Source organism: Tyto alba, unplaced genomic scaffold (assembly GCF_018691265.1).
Source record: "Tyto alba isolate M040663 unplaced genomic scaffold, T.alba_DEE_v4.0 Super-Scaffold_17, whole genome shotgun sequence".
NCBI lineage: Eukaryota > Metazoa > Chordata > Aves > Strigiformes > Tytonidae > Tyto > Tyto alba.
Genome location: NW_024881279.1, coordinates 17,851,464 through 17,867,825, shown reverse-complemented (window position 1 = coordinate 17,867,825; position 16,362 = coordinate 17,851,464). Strand labels below are relative to the sequence as shown.

The window sequence follows — 16,362 nt, the reverse complement described above, 5'->3', positions numbered from 1 at the left end:
AATTAGAATTCAGTACTTTGTTTTTTAATATATATTTCAGAGCTTGCCATCTTCCAGATTTCCTCAGGCACGCTGAATTATTTATATGGTTAATTCAATGACAAAAACCTCACCATTAGCCTCACCAAGATACTGCTGTTTTTCATAGCATACATAACTGAGTTTAAAGTGGCCAGTTAGCAGCTCTCTCAAATTCTGATATGCTAAAGGGAAGAGACTGTAGAGGGAGTTAAGATGGTGCTGAACCTCCTCCAACAATTTGAGACCAAAAGAAGTCCTGACTTGGCCTTAACTGAGAAGAAAGAAATAGGAAATTTTGATCTGATTTAAACCAGCACCACAGGATTAGCTCTCCTTTGCTATTTGTGGTTCTTCTGAATTCCCAAATCTTTTCAGAAGCAAAGCAAGTGACCTGGTATTCCTCTTGAAGGCTTCTGCTAATGGATACACACATTTCTTGACTTTCTGTGAACTGCTCCACAAGCTTTTTGGCAGACTTAACTATACAGCAAAAAGAAAATTTTAAAGTATTACATTTAAGTAGAGTAATCTACTTGTGCACACCTATTTTAAGATGGCCTTATTATTGTGTTCCTCTTCAACATCATAAGGCCTAAAAAGTTTTCAGTATGATTCAGTATATATTTTACTGCTAATGTATTTAGAACCTCCCATCATCAGTCTTCCTTCACCACTGACTATGTTTCTCACCATGTTCAGGTAACTGGATTCCAGAATTACGCTACACCTTCCTTTGGAAAGTTGACACTTGAGTTATTGTGCTGTTTTTTTTAACTCCTATGAGTAAATTATCTTTAGTTTCCACTCTTCATCAAATACTTGCAGGTTGTGTTTCAGGTTCATTTCTCAATGTACGTTAGAATGACCCAACTTTGACCCGACATCCAGCTGCTTGAGAAAATGCTTTCTGTACCCAGCAGGGGACAATTTTGTTTCCAAAACAAAACTTCTGAGCACATGCTCAGTAGAGGGCATCCTTACACTTCACTAGCTTCAGGAGCTGATGACTTTCAGAGAGCAATTCCTGGAAATTTTTCGTTTTCCAATAAACATTTCAGACTGATGATTAAAATGGAGGCGGGGAGCGGGGGGAACAGCAGCTACTATGAACCCTGAGGGCAAAAGGGCCTTTGATCACTCTAAGGGCAAATTAGTTAATTTATCGTGATCCGATTTTAATTATGCGTAGTATTAATATACCCAAGGTGAAAGAATTAGAGATGCTCTATCAGATTATCAAAATAGTAGGCCTTCTCTCTGCCAACACAGAAATATTTTAATTGAGCTCTAAAACTGCATGAAGAACTGTTTCCACAGACAGGCTATTCCACAGCCCAGTAAAACTTATTACCAGGAAGTTTTATCTAACATTTAACCCAAATTTTCACTTTTGTAGCTCAATCTAATTACTGTTAGCTATATTGACATATATCATTCAAATCAATTCCTCAGAATGTGCTAACAAGAAAGGAAATGCTTCTAATCCTGTTCCCGCCCTGTTCCTCAATTAGCCAAACTGTAAAGCCTCTCTGTAAATGGTCAGGATATCCATTACTCCACTGGCTTTTATAACAAACTGTGAGCACAACAGAGTATTTTCTAAACTATAAACCTAAACCAAAGCTGCCTTTCAGGAAAAGATGGATTGTAAATCCCAAACTGTGGTAAAGTAGAATAAATCTGGCTTCCATGGGTGTGCCCCTGAATGCCTGAAAAACTCCCCAATGAGGTTTTAAAGTACACTGGAATATGACATTGGTAGAGCAATGGGCCCACTTCCCTTGCCCCCTCAGGATCCCTGTGCTGCCCAGAGCTCTGGTGGTTGGGAAAACCCTCATCCCTGAGAACACCACCTGGAAGAAACTACTGCAGGTGTAGCTCCAGCTACGCACTGAGTACTTGGTGGTCCTTCAAAACCTGAGAATGCTGGTGGATAACTGGTGCTCCATCTTCAAACCACACATCCCTTACGGCAGAGTTGACCTAGAGGGCTCCAAGATTAAAACAAGCTAGAAAATTGTTTGTTCAGTTCCAGTGTCTGTACACATGCATACCTATGCAGCAACCAGTGGCTTTTTAAACCATGGAATTTGCAACCACTGAGTGTTTCGCTTTTGCTTCTCCATGGGTTATAAGAGCATGTTATTGTAGTAACATATCCCGCGAGGGACAGTGTAAGGATAAGCTGGCTAATGTGTGTAAAAGCGATTAGAGGCTGACATGAAGTTTTAACGAAATCACATACAAGCACACTCATTAGCTCTTGTCAAACTTACATAATGTCTAGTTCTGATACAGATTTTATACTCAAGCCTACATGACTCACTCTGGCCCCCATCCACAATAGATTTCAACTACTCATTACATTTAATGTTCTAAAACTGACTATTGTACAGGCTCTCGGAATGAATTTTCTGCACCAAGAGTATTCTGGGTATTTATATTGAGAACTTCATAAAATCTTTTGTCTGTGCTGAATTAGAGACCCCTGCTGAGGCAATGCTTGTTGAGGCAAGCTAAATTACATGATTTGCTTTTGTGCTGTGAAATACTTGTATTATCTTAAATGTCACAAGCCTGATGCAGTATCAAGTCACAGAATTTGTAATTTTCTAAAAGCAATTTTTTTCTAAATGTTTATTGCACGAAGACACTTCTCTTTTCTTTCTATTTTCTTTCTGTCTAATTTCAGAGATGAGTTTTCTAAGACAACTCAAATAAACAACCTTTCAATCAGCCAAGTGCACTGTCCTGACAGTGAACTTCTCTAGAAATGTATTTTTCTCGTGAATTGAAGGGAATTCATACCGGAGCAGATAGCTGGCTTTCTCTCATTCATTATCTTTAATGTATTGTGCCAAACAGAATTACCGCCAACTACACTTCTTGGTAGGGGTTACAGCTATATAGTAACAAACCGAAGGGCAAAATTTGCCTTCTGAGATATGCACAGCTCTCTTCAGAAAGCCAAGTGGAAATACATTAAAATTGATTTTAAAAAGAATGCCCCACTTTGCATAACAAACAAGGAATTCCTCATTCTATTTAGCTTAGTATTCTATACTGCTATGGGTTGCTTCCTTTCTTTCCCCACCCCATTTTGGTCCAGATAATTAAATTTTGAAGAGAATTGTGATTTATCAAGTGATATAAGCAGTAATTAGATTTAAGTATTTTTTTTGTTGTTTTGTTTTTTTGTTTTCTGTTTTTTTTTGTTTGATTGTTTGTTGTTTTTTTTTTTTTTTTTTTTTTTTTAACCTGTCTGCACCTGTCTTTTCCACCCTGATCAAATCTGAAACAAAATCTGAAACAAAAATGTTGGTTATTTTCTGTTTTTCTTTCACTGAGATTACATAATTTAACTGTCTTGTCAATAAAAATTATAAATGTGAGTAATTCTGAATGGATGCAAAAGGTGGGAGAAGAGAAAGAAGCAAAAGAAAAGCCTAAAAAGAGCAAACCCAGTGGGTGATACAGGCTCCTGCCAGGGCTGCTTCTGCAGAAGCCAGAGTTCTTATGTAAATATCTCACTAAAATTATCCCATCAAGTTCAGGACAAAGGCCCCTCAAACATGATTTCCTGGTATCAACTGCATCTAACATCTAGTGAAACTATTCTTTAGAAAATAAATATGATTTTTGCTATGCATTACACTGTCCATTTTACTTGGAGGCACTGTAAGGTCTAAGGTGAAATCTAGTTAAACATACACAATTTATGAAGACTGCTCCGAGATACTAAAAACATTTTTCAATTTAGGAACAAGCAAAATATTATAGAATAGTTATTATAAAAAGATGGATTTAAATAGCCACTGTAGTGATTTCTTTATGCAATATGTCAAAAGAAATATGAACTTTAAAAGTAATGTACCTTCTAACATTCCTCAAAATATCATTTCTAATCCCTTAATTTCCTAAAATAAATCCACGGTGAATTAAATGGGTTATACATGTCTATTGTGGGGGATTATACATCGTAATCACAATTATAGGGCTTAAAATAAAGCTATTTATAATCCCTCCAGAAGATGCTTAATAACTATTAGAGTACCGAGGGACTGATTAAGGAAAGGGATTAGATTTAGAAGTGGCCACAGTGAGTAAATTATGTAATCCAAACATGTTTTGGAAAACAGAAGCATTTTCCAATTTTAAAAGATCTTAAAAGTGCGTCAATGCCAGAAACCTTTTACCTTTCAGTTAGGCTTCCTCCTTAAAGATAAATAAACAATGGAACATCAATAAGAGACTCAAATTTTTTCAGCAAAGTAGCCTATGCACCATAGCTATCCTAAACAGCTTCATAATGAAGACCCACTTAAGCCCATATCTAAATTTGACATGTGATGGTAAGGACAGATAAGGGTGAATTTTTCAGTGCTACCTCAGACCACGCACAGCTTTACTTGAACAGACCTAAGAGGAGAAAACAGCTTTGGACAGTCTCTCCTCTCTCTGCTCTGGAATCCCGTTTTATTTATGTGAGTAATACACACTGACATCTCATTTAAAATTAAGATTTGTAAGTCTCAACAAGACAGGGACACATCTGCCTCTTATAGGAATAAACCAACTAAAGGGCATTAATCTAAAAATTGAAAGAAAATACTAAGTATAATCTTTCATTTTTCTCTTTGTGAACTATGGTATGAAGTTCACATTGTGGCAGATAATAAGACAAAACAGGACAAATGGGAATCCGTTTGGAGTCAGTAGCAATGCTCTTCCTGACATCCATGAAATAAAGACTTGGCCCAAGGCCTTTGAATCTGATTGTGAGATACAATTGCAGTAAGAATGGCTGAACAGCAAAAGAGCTCCAAAATATGTTAAATCTGTTGCCCTGTGAGAAAGAATGGAACACAGAAAATGATAGTTCCATTTCAGTGACACTCTGAAGCAACTATGTTTTAACAACATGAACAGATGAACAGAAAGGAAGGAGGTTCAGCAAGTTCCCCGCTGACACTGGGCTGTGTGGTGGGTGACACGCGGGAGGGCAGGGATGGCATCCAGAGGGACCTGGACAGGCTGGAGAGGGGGGCCCGGGCAAACCTCATGGGGTTCAACAAGGCCAAGGGCAAGGTCCTGCCCAGGGGTCGGGGCAATCCCCAGCACAAACCCCGGCTGGGCGAGGAGTGGCTGGAGAGCAGCCCCGAGGAGAGGGACTGGGGGGGTTGGTGGGGGGAAAACTGCCCGTGAGGCAGCCCCGTGCGCTCGCAGCCCAGAACCCACCCGTGCCCTGGGCTGCAGCCAGAGCAGGGGGGGCAGCAGGGCCAGGGGGGGATTCTCCCCCTCTGCTCCGCTCTGGGGAGACCCCCCTGCAGTGCCGGGGCCAGCTCGGGGGCCCCCAACAGCAGAAGGACACGGAGCTGCTCGAGCGGGGCCAGAGGAGGCCACGGAGATGCTGGGGGGGCTGGAGCAGCTCCCCTGGGAGGCCGGGCTGAGAGAGTTGGGGGGGTTCAGCCTGGAGAAGAGAAGGCTCTGGGGAGACCTTCGAGCGGCCTCCCAGGGCTTAAAGCGGGGGCAGGAAAGGTGGGGAGGGACTCTGGGTCAGGGGGTGTGGGGGTAGGACAAGGGGTAACAGTGTTAAACTGAAAGAGGATAGATTTAGATTAGATAGAAGAAAGAAATTCTTCCCTTTGCGGGTGACACTGGCCCAGGGTGCCCAGAGCAGCTGTGGCTGCCCCCTCCCTGGAAGGGTTCAAGGCCAGGTTGGACGGGGGCTGGGAGCCCCCTGGGCTGGGGGAAGGGGGCCCTGCCCGGGGCAGGGTGGGGTGGGACTGGATGATCTTTAGGGTCCCTTCCAACCCTATGATTCAGCTTTCCAGACAAAGACCTCATTTAGGCAAAAAACTTTTTTTAGCTACCCTACTGCCTTTCGCTTATATCTTCAGTACTACTCCTGAACTACTTGTTTATGTTAACAGAGCAATGTTGGTAATTAAGCAGCAAATGAGTTCAACATTTTGCTGCAAATAAATTCAGTTCACTTTCAAATGAAAAGAGTGACTGGAAGGAGAGGCGATTTCTTTAACTTTCAATAATCTTGCACTTTGCATGAAACTTGTGGTTCTAGTAACTAGCTGGATCTTTAGCATCGGTTCCCATTGTAGTTTTCAGCCTTGTCTACTGAGAAAACTTAATTCCATCTGTTCCTTTATATAAACAGTCACAATTACATAAAGATGCAGTTTGAAGCACATCCCTTCCTTCCTCTCCATTCCTGCACACTGCTGTGGTCTCCTCTGTGTTAGCGTTAATAAACATACACATCACAGGACATGTTCCTGGCCGGATGTGTAGTGAACCAGACACGTGAAGAGTAGTACAGTTTAGGACAAAGGCAGAACTGCACTCTAAGATAATAAGTATTAAGTGATTAATGTTATATTCAGTTTTGAGGTTTGTTGTAGCTCTCATGACTGACAATTTGACAAACTGATGGGAATGACAATGACTCTGTCCTTACAGTGCTTATTTGAAAGGACCCCATGCCATCTCAAAGAAATCTGAAACTCAAAATATAAACAAGCAAACTGAAACAGCAAAAATCATCAAGGCATGAGAGAGATAGAAGAGTACTGCAGTGCCACACAGCCTGTGGGTGAGCCTCAGCCTGCACCACCTGTGCCGTTTACAAAACACAGCATGGCTGAATCAAAGCGTTTGTCTGTTTGTTTTTTTCAGGTACACCTTGCAAGTTTATGGAGAAACAGCTAGCTAAGCAGGTGTTGAACATCACCTAAGGTCCCTTACAGAAAAACTCTACAGAAACGTGATAAGGGTGAGAATATCAGAGAGTAGCAATGATCATCAGACTAAAGTGCTGAGCTAAGGATCAGAAGATGAGATTCATTTCTGCCTTTATCATAAAATCCCCACGTGAAAATATGTGGGTCAGATGAAGTTGTCAGGTTGTTTGGTGCTTGGAACAGGCATAGAGTTTCAAACTATCTACATTCCCACAAGAAACAATGAACAGTAACTTCTCTAGCCTCTGGAAAAAAATTACTTCAACCTGCAAGTGTTGAGAATGTCTGAAGAGTTCTCCCCTTAATCTTTCCAGACTTCAGCTAGACCAAAGAGTTTTCATTCAGGTGCAACTATGGTAAACCAGAAACCATGCACCTTGCATGGAAATGCTGATTAATATTATACGTTTGATGTATGACATATTGATTCTATGTATTCTTTGACTCTGCTAACCTATCTGCTTTCCTTGAACTATGTTTAAGAATTCTGCAATTTTAAATTGGGATAAACTGCTGAATGGTCTCACTGGTCCTTTTTTCCTCTATTTGCCTGTCTGTTTTACAAGTGCAGAATATTGTCTGGGATAGGTGAGTAAACATCTTATTCCAGTATTTTTAATAATGTTTTCCAAACTCATTCCTTGTCCTGAGGAAAATATGATGATACATCCATTTCCAAATTTTTCATTTATAATCTTCATCAAACCCTGTAAAACCTGCAAACTTAAGCAGTTCACCTTTTAGTTTCTTACACTGGATATGAACACAAGTTTGCTGGGTTTTATTGCATAGTTAAATGACACTTAATGTCTTTTGTCAGTTAGATTCTGCTCTTTACAATTCAGTAACAGCTATAAACCAAGTTCCATTTTTGTGAAATGCTCTAGCACTTTTAAAATATTCCTGTAAGCACCGATAGCATGTGAAGCCAAGGAACTAACAGAGGATTTGCAGATTAAAACTAGCAGATGATATTCAAATGTGGCTAATATCGTGTAATCAAAACTAAATATACCTGTTTCTGAGTTTGGGACTTACAAACAATTTCTACAACCTGAAATCTTACATAAAATTAAAGCACTCATCTTAATGCCAATTCTACCTAGAAGCAGACATTCAAATAAGCCAAATGTTTCTTTGCTGTTTTAGGATATACCATGAGTAAAACATTTATTAATCAGCAAACAACAGAAGTGCTCCTTAGATTAATTATTGGGCAAAGAAAAGTGAAGGAGTCTCAAGGAAGAAAGCTGTGTCTGATGTTTGATTTTTAATGAAGAGCAGAAGCATATGAAAAAGAATCTGCGTGACTTACTAAAGACATTGTAATGAAAGGAATAAGAAAGCTACTAAAAATGAAGGAGATAGATCACACAACCTTGTTTAGATGGCACAACTTCTCAGAACTGCTTTCAGCCCAGCATAGCCTAATACACCATGGGAGGCTCTATAAAATGACATAAACTAAAGCCATCTTTGAAGGTAACACAGAACACAAATTCTGTATTTAATAGGGGTATGCTTGATAAAGGAGAGGGAAAATTGAACAGGGATGTCAGAGGTTTACCATATATGACTGTTCAGTGCACCTCACTCAACCCTTTAAAGTCTGGCACATGAACTGTGCAATATGACAGCAAGCTACAACCACTTACCCGGGGTGTATACATGAGAGCATGACCCTGGCCTCTAGCACAGAGCTGGAAAAGTGTTGCTAAATATCCCGCTCAACCAGCTGCTATGCCTGTGCACGCAGGCACAGTAAGTTGTTTTGCAATTCACCTACGCCAAGAGCCCACAGGAGAAAGTTCTGGTCTGCTGGGCCATGCTCTCCACCGTGGGCTTCAGTGGGGTGTGGGGTGGGAGCGAGTCGCCTGTCCGCTCCCGGTGCAGGTGTCGTGGGTCACCCCAGCTCTCCATGGGGCCACAGCTCGCTCGGTCTCATTTGTTTCAACAGATGTGTAACAACAAGACTTGCAACAAGGACAGCTGCAGACTTTCTGAAGGAAAATGACTCACGAAGAAAGCGTGTATAACCCTCTGTTCTTTAGGGACTGGGAATTGAAAGACTTTTGCTCACCTCCCTCATTATCCTTGTTATCGGCACAGGCGGTTTCCATGGCAACGTTGCATCCAGGCCCCCTCCAGCCGGTCTGGCAGACACACTGCCAGCTGTTCTGACCCAGCGTGCATCTCCCGTTGCCATTGCACAGATCAGGGCAGCCATCTGGTTGAAGAAATGGAGAAGGTAAGTACAAGACACACTCATTCACACTGCCACTCAGACTTCCGACAATATTACCGTGCAGACAAAAAGCCTCGTTCCTGCTGGTGGGACAAACACTCCTGGCCCAGAGCCACAGCCCTGGGGTGGAGAAGGAGGGTAAGGAAAGGAGATACCTCAGAGAAATGGGGATTTAACTCAAGCCAAAAGGCAGGAGGAGTCCCACCATCAGCCATAATACATGTTTTAAGAACCCTGTAAAGGTTCAGACCTTGACTTGGTAGAAATTACAGTCTGCTGACAGAAGGTCGCAGCCTCTGATTTTTCCCACTGTATGTGTGTGTATACACATACACAGGGGAGGATGTCTTCTTCAACAAGCATGTCAAAGTTCAGAGTGCCTTTTATACTGTCCATTGCTTAAATCTTCAGAGCTTCTCTAAACACGAAGTTTAAATAGTTTTGAAAATATTTTCCTTCTTTAAGTCATTTTAAAAGACCTACTTATTTAACACTAGGTTTACTTATGTTATGATGTAACATTTCATGCTTTCTGAAAGACGTTAGAAGAGATATCACACACAAAAAAAGTATGTTTTGTATTGAATATGGATTGTCTTATTTTATAGTAAGAGATGAATTAGGACCAAAAATATTAATTATCTAAGGTGCTCATATGTTCTAACAAAATGTCCATAGGTAATAGAATACCTCAACCACTTTTTCCCGAAACTGAATGAGTCTCAGGAGGCACTACTGTATCTTACTGAATATTCATTATGAAAAAGGATAAGAAAACCAAATTCCAGCCTTGGTATATACAATAAAATCCATTAACACCCAATCCACACAAGCATGTGTATTTGTCTGTGGAGGTGATAGAAGATTTGAGAGTCCTGCAACAGACCTCTCACAGCACCTTTTCATTTGTCTGGGCAGGAGGGGAAGGCTGTGTTGCCGTACTGACAGTAGGTGTTGGATACCAATCATGCACAAGTGCTCTCGTTTGGGTTGGAAATACAGTCTCATCCTGCCATCTCTACAGCCACCAGAGAACATGGAATAAATAATCTCATTGGTCTTGGTCTTGGGAAGGAAGTTTAATCTTAAAACAGCTCACAAAGCTTGTGCTCTCTCATTTTCCCCTCCACCAGCAGTGATGGGTCACTGTCGGCACCAAGATCTGCAGGGACCTGCTGCAGCCCTCTCAGGGCTCACCGACTGGCTGGGTTAGTCCTTTGCATTTGCCACTGTGACCCCAAGCTGTGACTATTAAGTATTCCACTCCCTTCCCCAGGCATTTTAAGAGCAACAAGGAACTAATGGACACCCTACCAGAGAGCGGATACTCTTTTCACCAGCTGTGAGTGAAGAAGGCAGCAGTGGGAAATATCCTGAAAGCAAATAAATATGTTTAAGCAGCACCACTTCAGATGTGCAGCACTGGAGAAAGACTAAGATGACAGTATGTCACCTCTGTGCCCCTTGGTCTCTGCAGGTGAATAGAAATAGGAACAACTGTCAAACTAGCACAGCTTTCCAACTAGTGCTGAAAGGTTGAACAGCCTTCCAGAAATCACTAATTTAGACTGCCTGTGTGATTCTACAAACCTGTTCAGAAAGCCACAGCTCTGAGTTTGTGTCTCCTCCTACTCCTCCCAGCTGCCTTTGTGAAGCCAGGTGATGTTAGAGAGTTCCTCTGACCCCATACTGCTGCAGGAGTTTCCCATGTGGGAAAGCAAACTGCCTTGTATCCCTGGTACTCACACAACTGGTATCACAATCTGCAAGAATCCACTTCTACTTTTCTTCATTAGGTTGCTACCTGATACATTCATAGTGATTAATTACATTTTAATAGGATTAAGTAGTCCACAGGCACATTAATTTGGGGTGTAACTCTGAAAGTTTCCAATTTTTTTTTTTTTTTTTAAATTAACACTGGGCCTGTGGAAGGTGCTGAACTGATATCTCTGAGAACTCAGCTGTCCCACAGAAAATGTTCTTTATAGATAACAGCAACCAAAGTTTCCGTGCACTGTCCAACCAAGGTGCCTGAACCTGCATCATTCCTGGCACTAGCTCAGCAGCTTGATCTCCACCAAAGCTCTGTGGAGTGAGACGCCAGACCTCTGTGAACAGGGCCAAGATCGTTCAGTTCATTTTACACAGAAAGCTATCAGCAGATAGAAACTAGTCCTAGAAGTTTTATTTCAATGCTGTCCTGTATTAAAAAAATACAGTGCCCTTTTCACTTAAATGCAAGGTTATTTTGTCATTATATATCTTATCTATGAAAAATTGCACTTACATTTGCAGCACAGGTAATATATTTTCAAGGCGTTTATTTTATTTCATTCATTTGTCAGCTTGCTTGAATGACCAAAATGATAATGTTTGAGGGAAAGCATCATACTGTAGGACAAATTACTTGTTTTAAATGAAAAACAAATAGCAATTGTGAATATACACACATGGTTAGCTTTATACTGAGGCACTGAAGAGGATTAAATCAATGAAGCAGTTTGCTTTGCAGCATATGAGCAAGATGAAAACATGAACAGTAGGGAGCTAGCAAAATCTCTGAAAAGTTTTACGTGCAGCGGCGGATTAATGGACATGACTTTGTGTTTAGCTTAAAGAGAGAAGCCAGCATCACTGGTATAGACATGATGTTGCTAGGAAACACCATGCTACCTCTATAGAGTTTAACTGTGGCCTTCCAAAGACAGACCTAGTGTTTCAATAACATAAATATCAGAAGGAAGGGAGAAGAACAGCAGTAGATTATAATAAGTTCCAAGTACTTTGACTATAATGCTTTCCTTAAAAGATCTGTTAAATTAATGATGTACTAACTTCTAGAACAGTTTTAAGTAATGGACAACTATTTAGATATTTTGCATGGCTATGTGTGTTTCCATACATCTGTGTGTCCATATATACATTTCTATTTATGCCTGTCTTTCTCCAAGCAAATATTTACATAGCATTATAGTCTGTTAGACCAAAATTTGTTCTAACAGCCGGTTGACCAACTGGACAACAGAGCTTCATTATGATTAATAATGAGTTTTCTTTTAAAAAAAATATATTTAGGTAGTGCACTGAATATCTCTATTTAAATCTTCCTACACGTGCACCTGCACAATGACCAGTACTCATGAACATCATCTGCACACACAGCATTTGCACGTGGCTAATGGGCCCTGGTGCCCTCCAATGGGTTTTGACAGTAGACAAGGTCACCAAGTGCCTAACCGAGGAGCCTTCCAAGTCTTAGCAAATGCTCAGTGCTCACAGCTGGACATATGGGGTTTGCTGGGAACACACACTGTATGAAGCATATCCTGACACTATGTGCTTTGTTACAGCTTGCTTTTATTCTGTAGTCCTAGCTCACACCAAGCAGTGTATTACCTCCTGGCTGTCTTATGAATTCACTCACAGTGTAAGGTAGTCAAAGAGAAAGGTAGTCACAGGGGGAAGGGCTATCAACATCTAACCTTAAGAAGTAATCTGCCATGGTATGAAGCTCTCAGTCACAGCACAGAAAAGGGCCCTTCATGCTAAGCAGACAGGTTGCTATTCCTGGTGTGTAGAGAAATTCTACTCATCTTTTCTATTACAGTATGCTTAATGGAAAATGTCAAAAAGCTAGGTTAAAAAAGAAGAAAGTGCTTGTTTAAAGTGCCAGATCGACAACCTATTTATTCACAGAACAGGCAGAGTACGGGCAACAGCAGTTCAAGTGTCTCACACTTTTCTAGCAATGTCTCTACACAGGCTGCTGCTGCTAGAGGTGAAACATTAATGCAGCCCTTCTCTTTCAGTCTCCAATTTGCCTGTGGGGCTGGTAACAAGGAGCTTTAGTACAGGTACATATGCATTTACAATTAAAACAGCAATAAAGATTTCAGTACTTTTCGTAATGCAGTGTCAGGAATCTGTGACTAGCATTGTGAAGGATCATCATATTTAGAGAAGGTTTCAAAATCAAAATACTAAAATTCATTCCTATCCATACCACAGACAGACAAAATGCCCAGCATTCATGTAATGTGAATGCTGGAAGGCAGCAGTAAAGAAAAAGGAGAAAATAAAGGCATTCTATGTCTGGTCTAACAAAGAATGATGTTTGTACATATGAGATCGCAAAACACTTTTTAGCATTCTCCCTGAACAGAACAATCTCTATAATCATGCAGTTCTGGAACACTAAGGCTAGTGTTTAATGCCTGAATTTGTTTCCTCTCTTAGTTTTCTTCCCGACTCTTCAGCTAATTTGGAGCAACAGAACAAATTCATTAATGGATTTCATGGTGTTTCTTGCTTACCCTTGTTCAAACAGACTGTTACATTCTTAACTTACTCATAATTTAACAAGCCCATTTCTTGGCAAGTTAGTATCATACAACATCTACAGTAGTAAGTAACATGAGAACGCTGGCTCTCATGGAACACAAGGGCTTAAAGACAACTCTAAAACTCTACAATTTGGTAAGCAAAGATTCAGCAAAAAAGCTAGATTTTGTCATTTGTAGAGCTCCCCATTGCCATAGTCCATGATGGGGCCTAGAATACGCTATTACAATACAAATTAAAGTGTTTTTCATAGCAACAACAGAAAAATAACTAGTGAGTCTAGAAACCAAGAAACATCGATGTAATCGAAGTCATTGTGAACAAAATTAAGTCAACAGCTTCCTCCAGGGATATGTAAGCTTCATCTATTTCTATAGTTTTATATTTTCAAAACTTACAAGGGACTCATGAAAAGCTGAATTTAACAAGATAGTCTGCAGAATTATTATGAATAGTAAACAACCAATGTGGACAGTGCTTGATTCTAAGAAAGTGATAGTGCTAGATATACTTACAAGAGAATACTCATAGGTTTCATTTACAGTGAAATTATTCTGAAACTAAATTGTAAGGTGATCAACTCATTTTTCAACTCAGCAAATTAATTTCCAGTATATAGGCAGTACATCAAAAATTCTATTCCAATTTTGGGTAAATTCTACACAGAGTTCCCTTTCATTACACTGATACTCACAAACCCCAGGTATACAAATACGTAAGTACTCAGCCACCCAGGCATATACAGATTTTCCTTTTCATAAACTACTTTAAAACCCCAAACCAAACATTTTAATTAAATCAAAATATAAAGACACAGTGTCCAGCTAATTTGTGGTTTCAGTCTAAACCTTAATAATCATCAGAACTGCCACTTATCGTGGGGCCAGTCATTCTGGAAAAGAAAGAAGTGAAAAGGCAGCCAGGGAAAGAGAAGTTAGAGAAATTTTGTTCTTTTAAAAGTTTTTAAACTTTGAAGAAATAGGTAGCCTCTTAGTATAATTGAAGGAAAAAGGGGAATAAGAGAGATGGAGGAAAAAACCCTAGAATCTCGCTACGTGATATCTCATAACCACTTAGAGAAGCAGACAATGTTTTTAGCTTCTACTCAGTTCTTACTTGGAAAATTAGATGTAAATCAAGAGGTTACATCTTCTGAGTCCTTCTGATCGAAAGCTGAGTAGCAGCCATCTATCCTCTGAACACTACCTTCAAGCAGATAGAGTGGGCTCCCAGCACCTCTCTGCATTTCATGCACGTGTAGTGCAGTCTGGAATATAGTGCCTCTTGTTTATCTTTCTGCCTAACCTCGTTTTACACATCCGCAGCCAAAGCCTGCTGGCAGTCAGCGGAGTCTTTTCATTGACTTGAATTGATGCCAGACCAGGTGGTCCTAGGGGTGAAGATGCCTGCAGTAAAGAGTACCTTGTACAGCACAGCATTTCTCGCTCACAGGATACACATGAGTTTCAAGGGGAACATTTAAATTACATTTAAATCCGCCTCTTCTCATTACAGCTGTTAACTACAGAACTGTAGCAAATAAAAGTAGTCTGAGATACGATGGTACCTACAGAATATAGAGAAATGACACAAAAGCAGTAATGATAATAGCCTGTTTAATTTGGATTTTAGAGGATAATTGCTGTTTTCATATATTCTGTTTATTCCTTCAGTCGGTTGCTGGTATATGCCTGAGGTTATCTAGCAAATAATAAATGAGGTACATAGCACAAGGTACCTAGCAACATTGAAAATAAAATTATGCTTTTTATTTGCTATTGTTATTTTTTAATCCTTCAATTCCAATGTCTGAAGGGCTTACTTAAAGCCAAAGAAAGGGCATACAAATAAAAATGACACATAGTATTATGGTAGGTACACACAGGTTACTTTCTAGAGGATAATACTTCAACTAAAATAAACTCAGACCCAAAACATGTAACTAAACATGTGTCAATGCAATATAGTATTGGGGGTGTGTGAGAGGTGAGGCCCCTTTGAGTGAGTTTGGACCATTCCAGAACAGGCTAGAGAGCCAGGCAGAAGCACTAGCTCAGGTCTTCGAAGCAGGATAGTCACACAGATTGACGAATTGTTAAGAATTAACCTAGCCTTTCAGTGTAATAAAAAGCCCGATTTCACTGCTCAAGTACTACAGCAGTGCTGTTTGTATTTCCAGAGTGCTCACACAAAGCAGGAGCTTCTCTGTGGCACTGAAGCATTTGTCACCAAGGTATTAAGATGTTCTGACTGGCTTCATTGCTTCTTTTTTTTTTTTTTTTTTTTTTTTTTTTTTTGTCCGTTTTATTTTTTTCAGAGAAAACGGGTTTTTAAAGTTACCCAATACCATAAATATTTATTTAAGCTAGATATCAAACAAAGGAATGTCTGGAATAAATATTTGCAGATGTGTTGGGGTAGATGTATAGCTGCCTGACTTAAAACTAAAGAATGGGTCAGCTACAATTTTATTTATTGAAGAGGCTGAAAAAACTGGAAAGGCTGAGAAGTAAGCTTCAGGAATCCTGAATCCTGAATTCCTTCACTCTAATGCCTTCTGTGTGGGTAGACAATTATGAATGTTAAGTAAGGTTCCTTACATGGCCTGGGATATGTATGCTGTAACAGCATTTCCTTCTAAATTTGATCTACTATATATCTATGCAATTTCTGTCTTTCATGTGTAAAAGTAGGAATTCAGAGAACATCCAGCTTCCCAAATGAAATAGGAAAGTGTGAGAAAACCATGTGTGACTGTTTAGAAGTAAACCTCACACAAAGGGGAACTGCTGGTATTAAAAAAGAAGTCTCAAGAAGCGTCACTTGTGTCTTTCTGAAGAAAAAAAATATAAAAAAGATACAGACAAAAAAAAAAAAAGAAGATGGGGAAAGCTCATTTTGCACTAGAGGTCACAAAAATTTGAGATTGAAAAAAACCTCCACGGGTGTCAACGCATCACACCTTGATAACAAGGGATTGTTCCCAGCAATACA

General features: G+C 40.0%; 1 protein-coding gene across 9 annotated transcripts in view; it reads right to left on the bottom strand.

Annotated features, from left to right (window-relative positions):
- TENM2 (teneurin transmembrane protein 2) overlaps positions 1–16,362 on the bottom strand; it is a 693,894-nt gene that overhangs the window by 45,558 nt on the left and 631,974 nt on the right. For all 9 annotated transcript variants that reach the window (XM_042790512.1, XM_042790513.1, XM_042790514.1 and 6 more), the window contains one exon: positions 8,860–9,006. In XM_042790512.1, the coding sequence (XP_042646446.1) occupies positions 8,860–9,006 (147 nt within the window). The remainder of the gene's footprint in view (positions 1–8,859; positions 9,007–16,362) is intronic.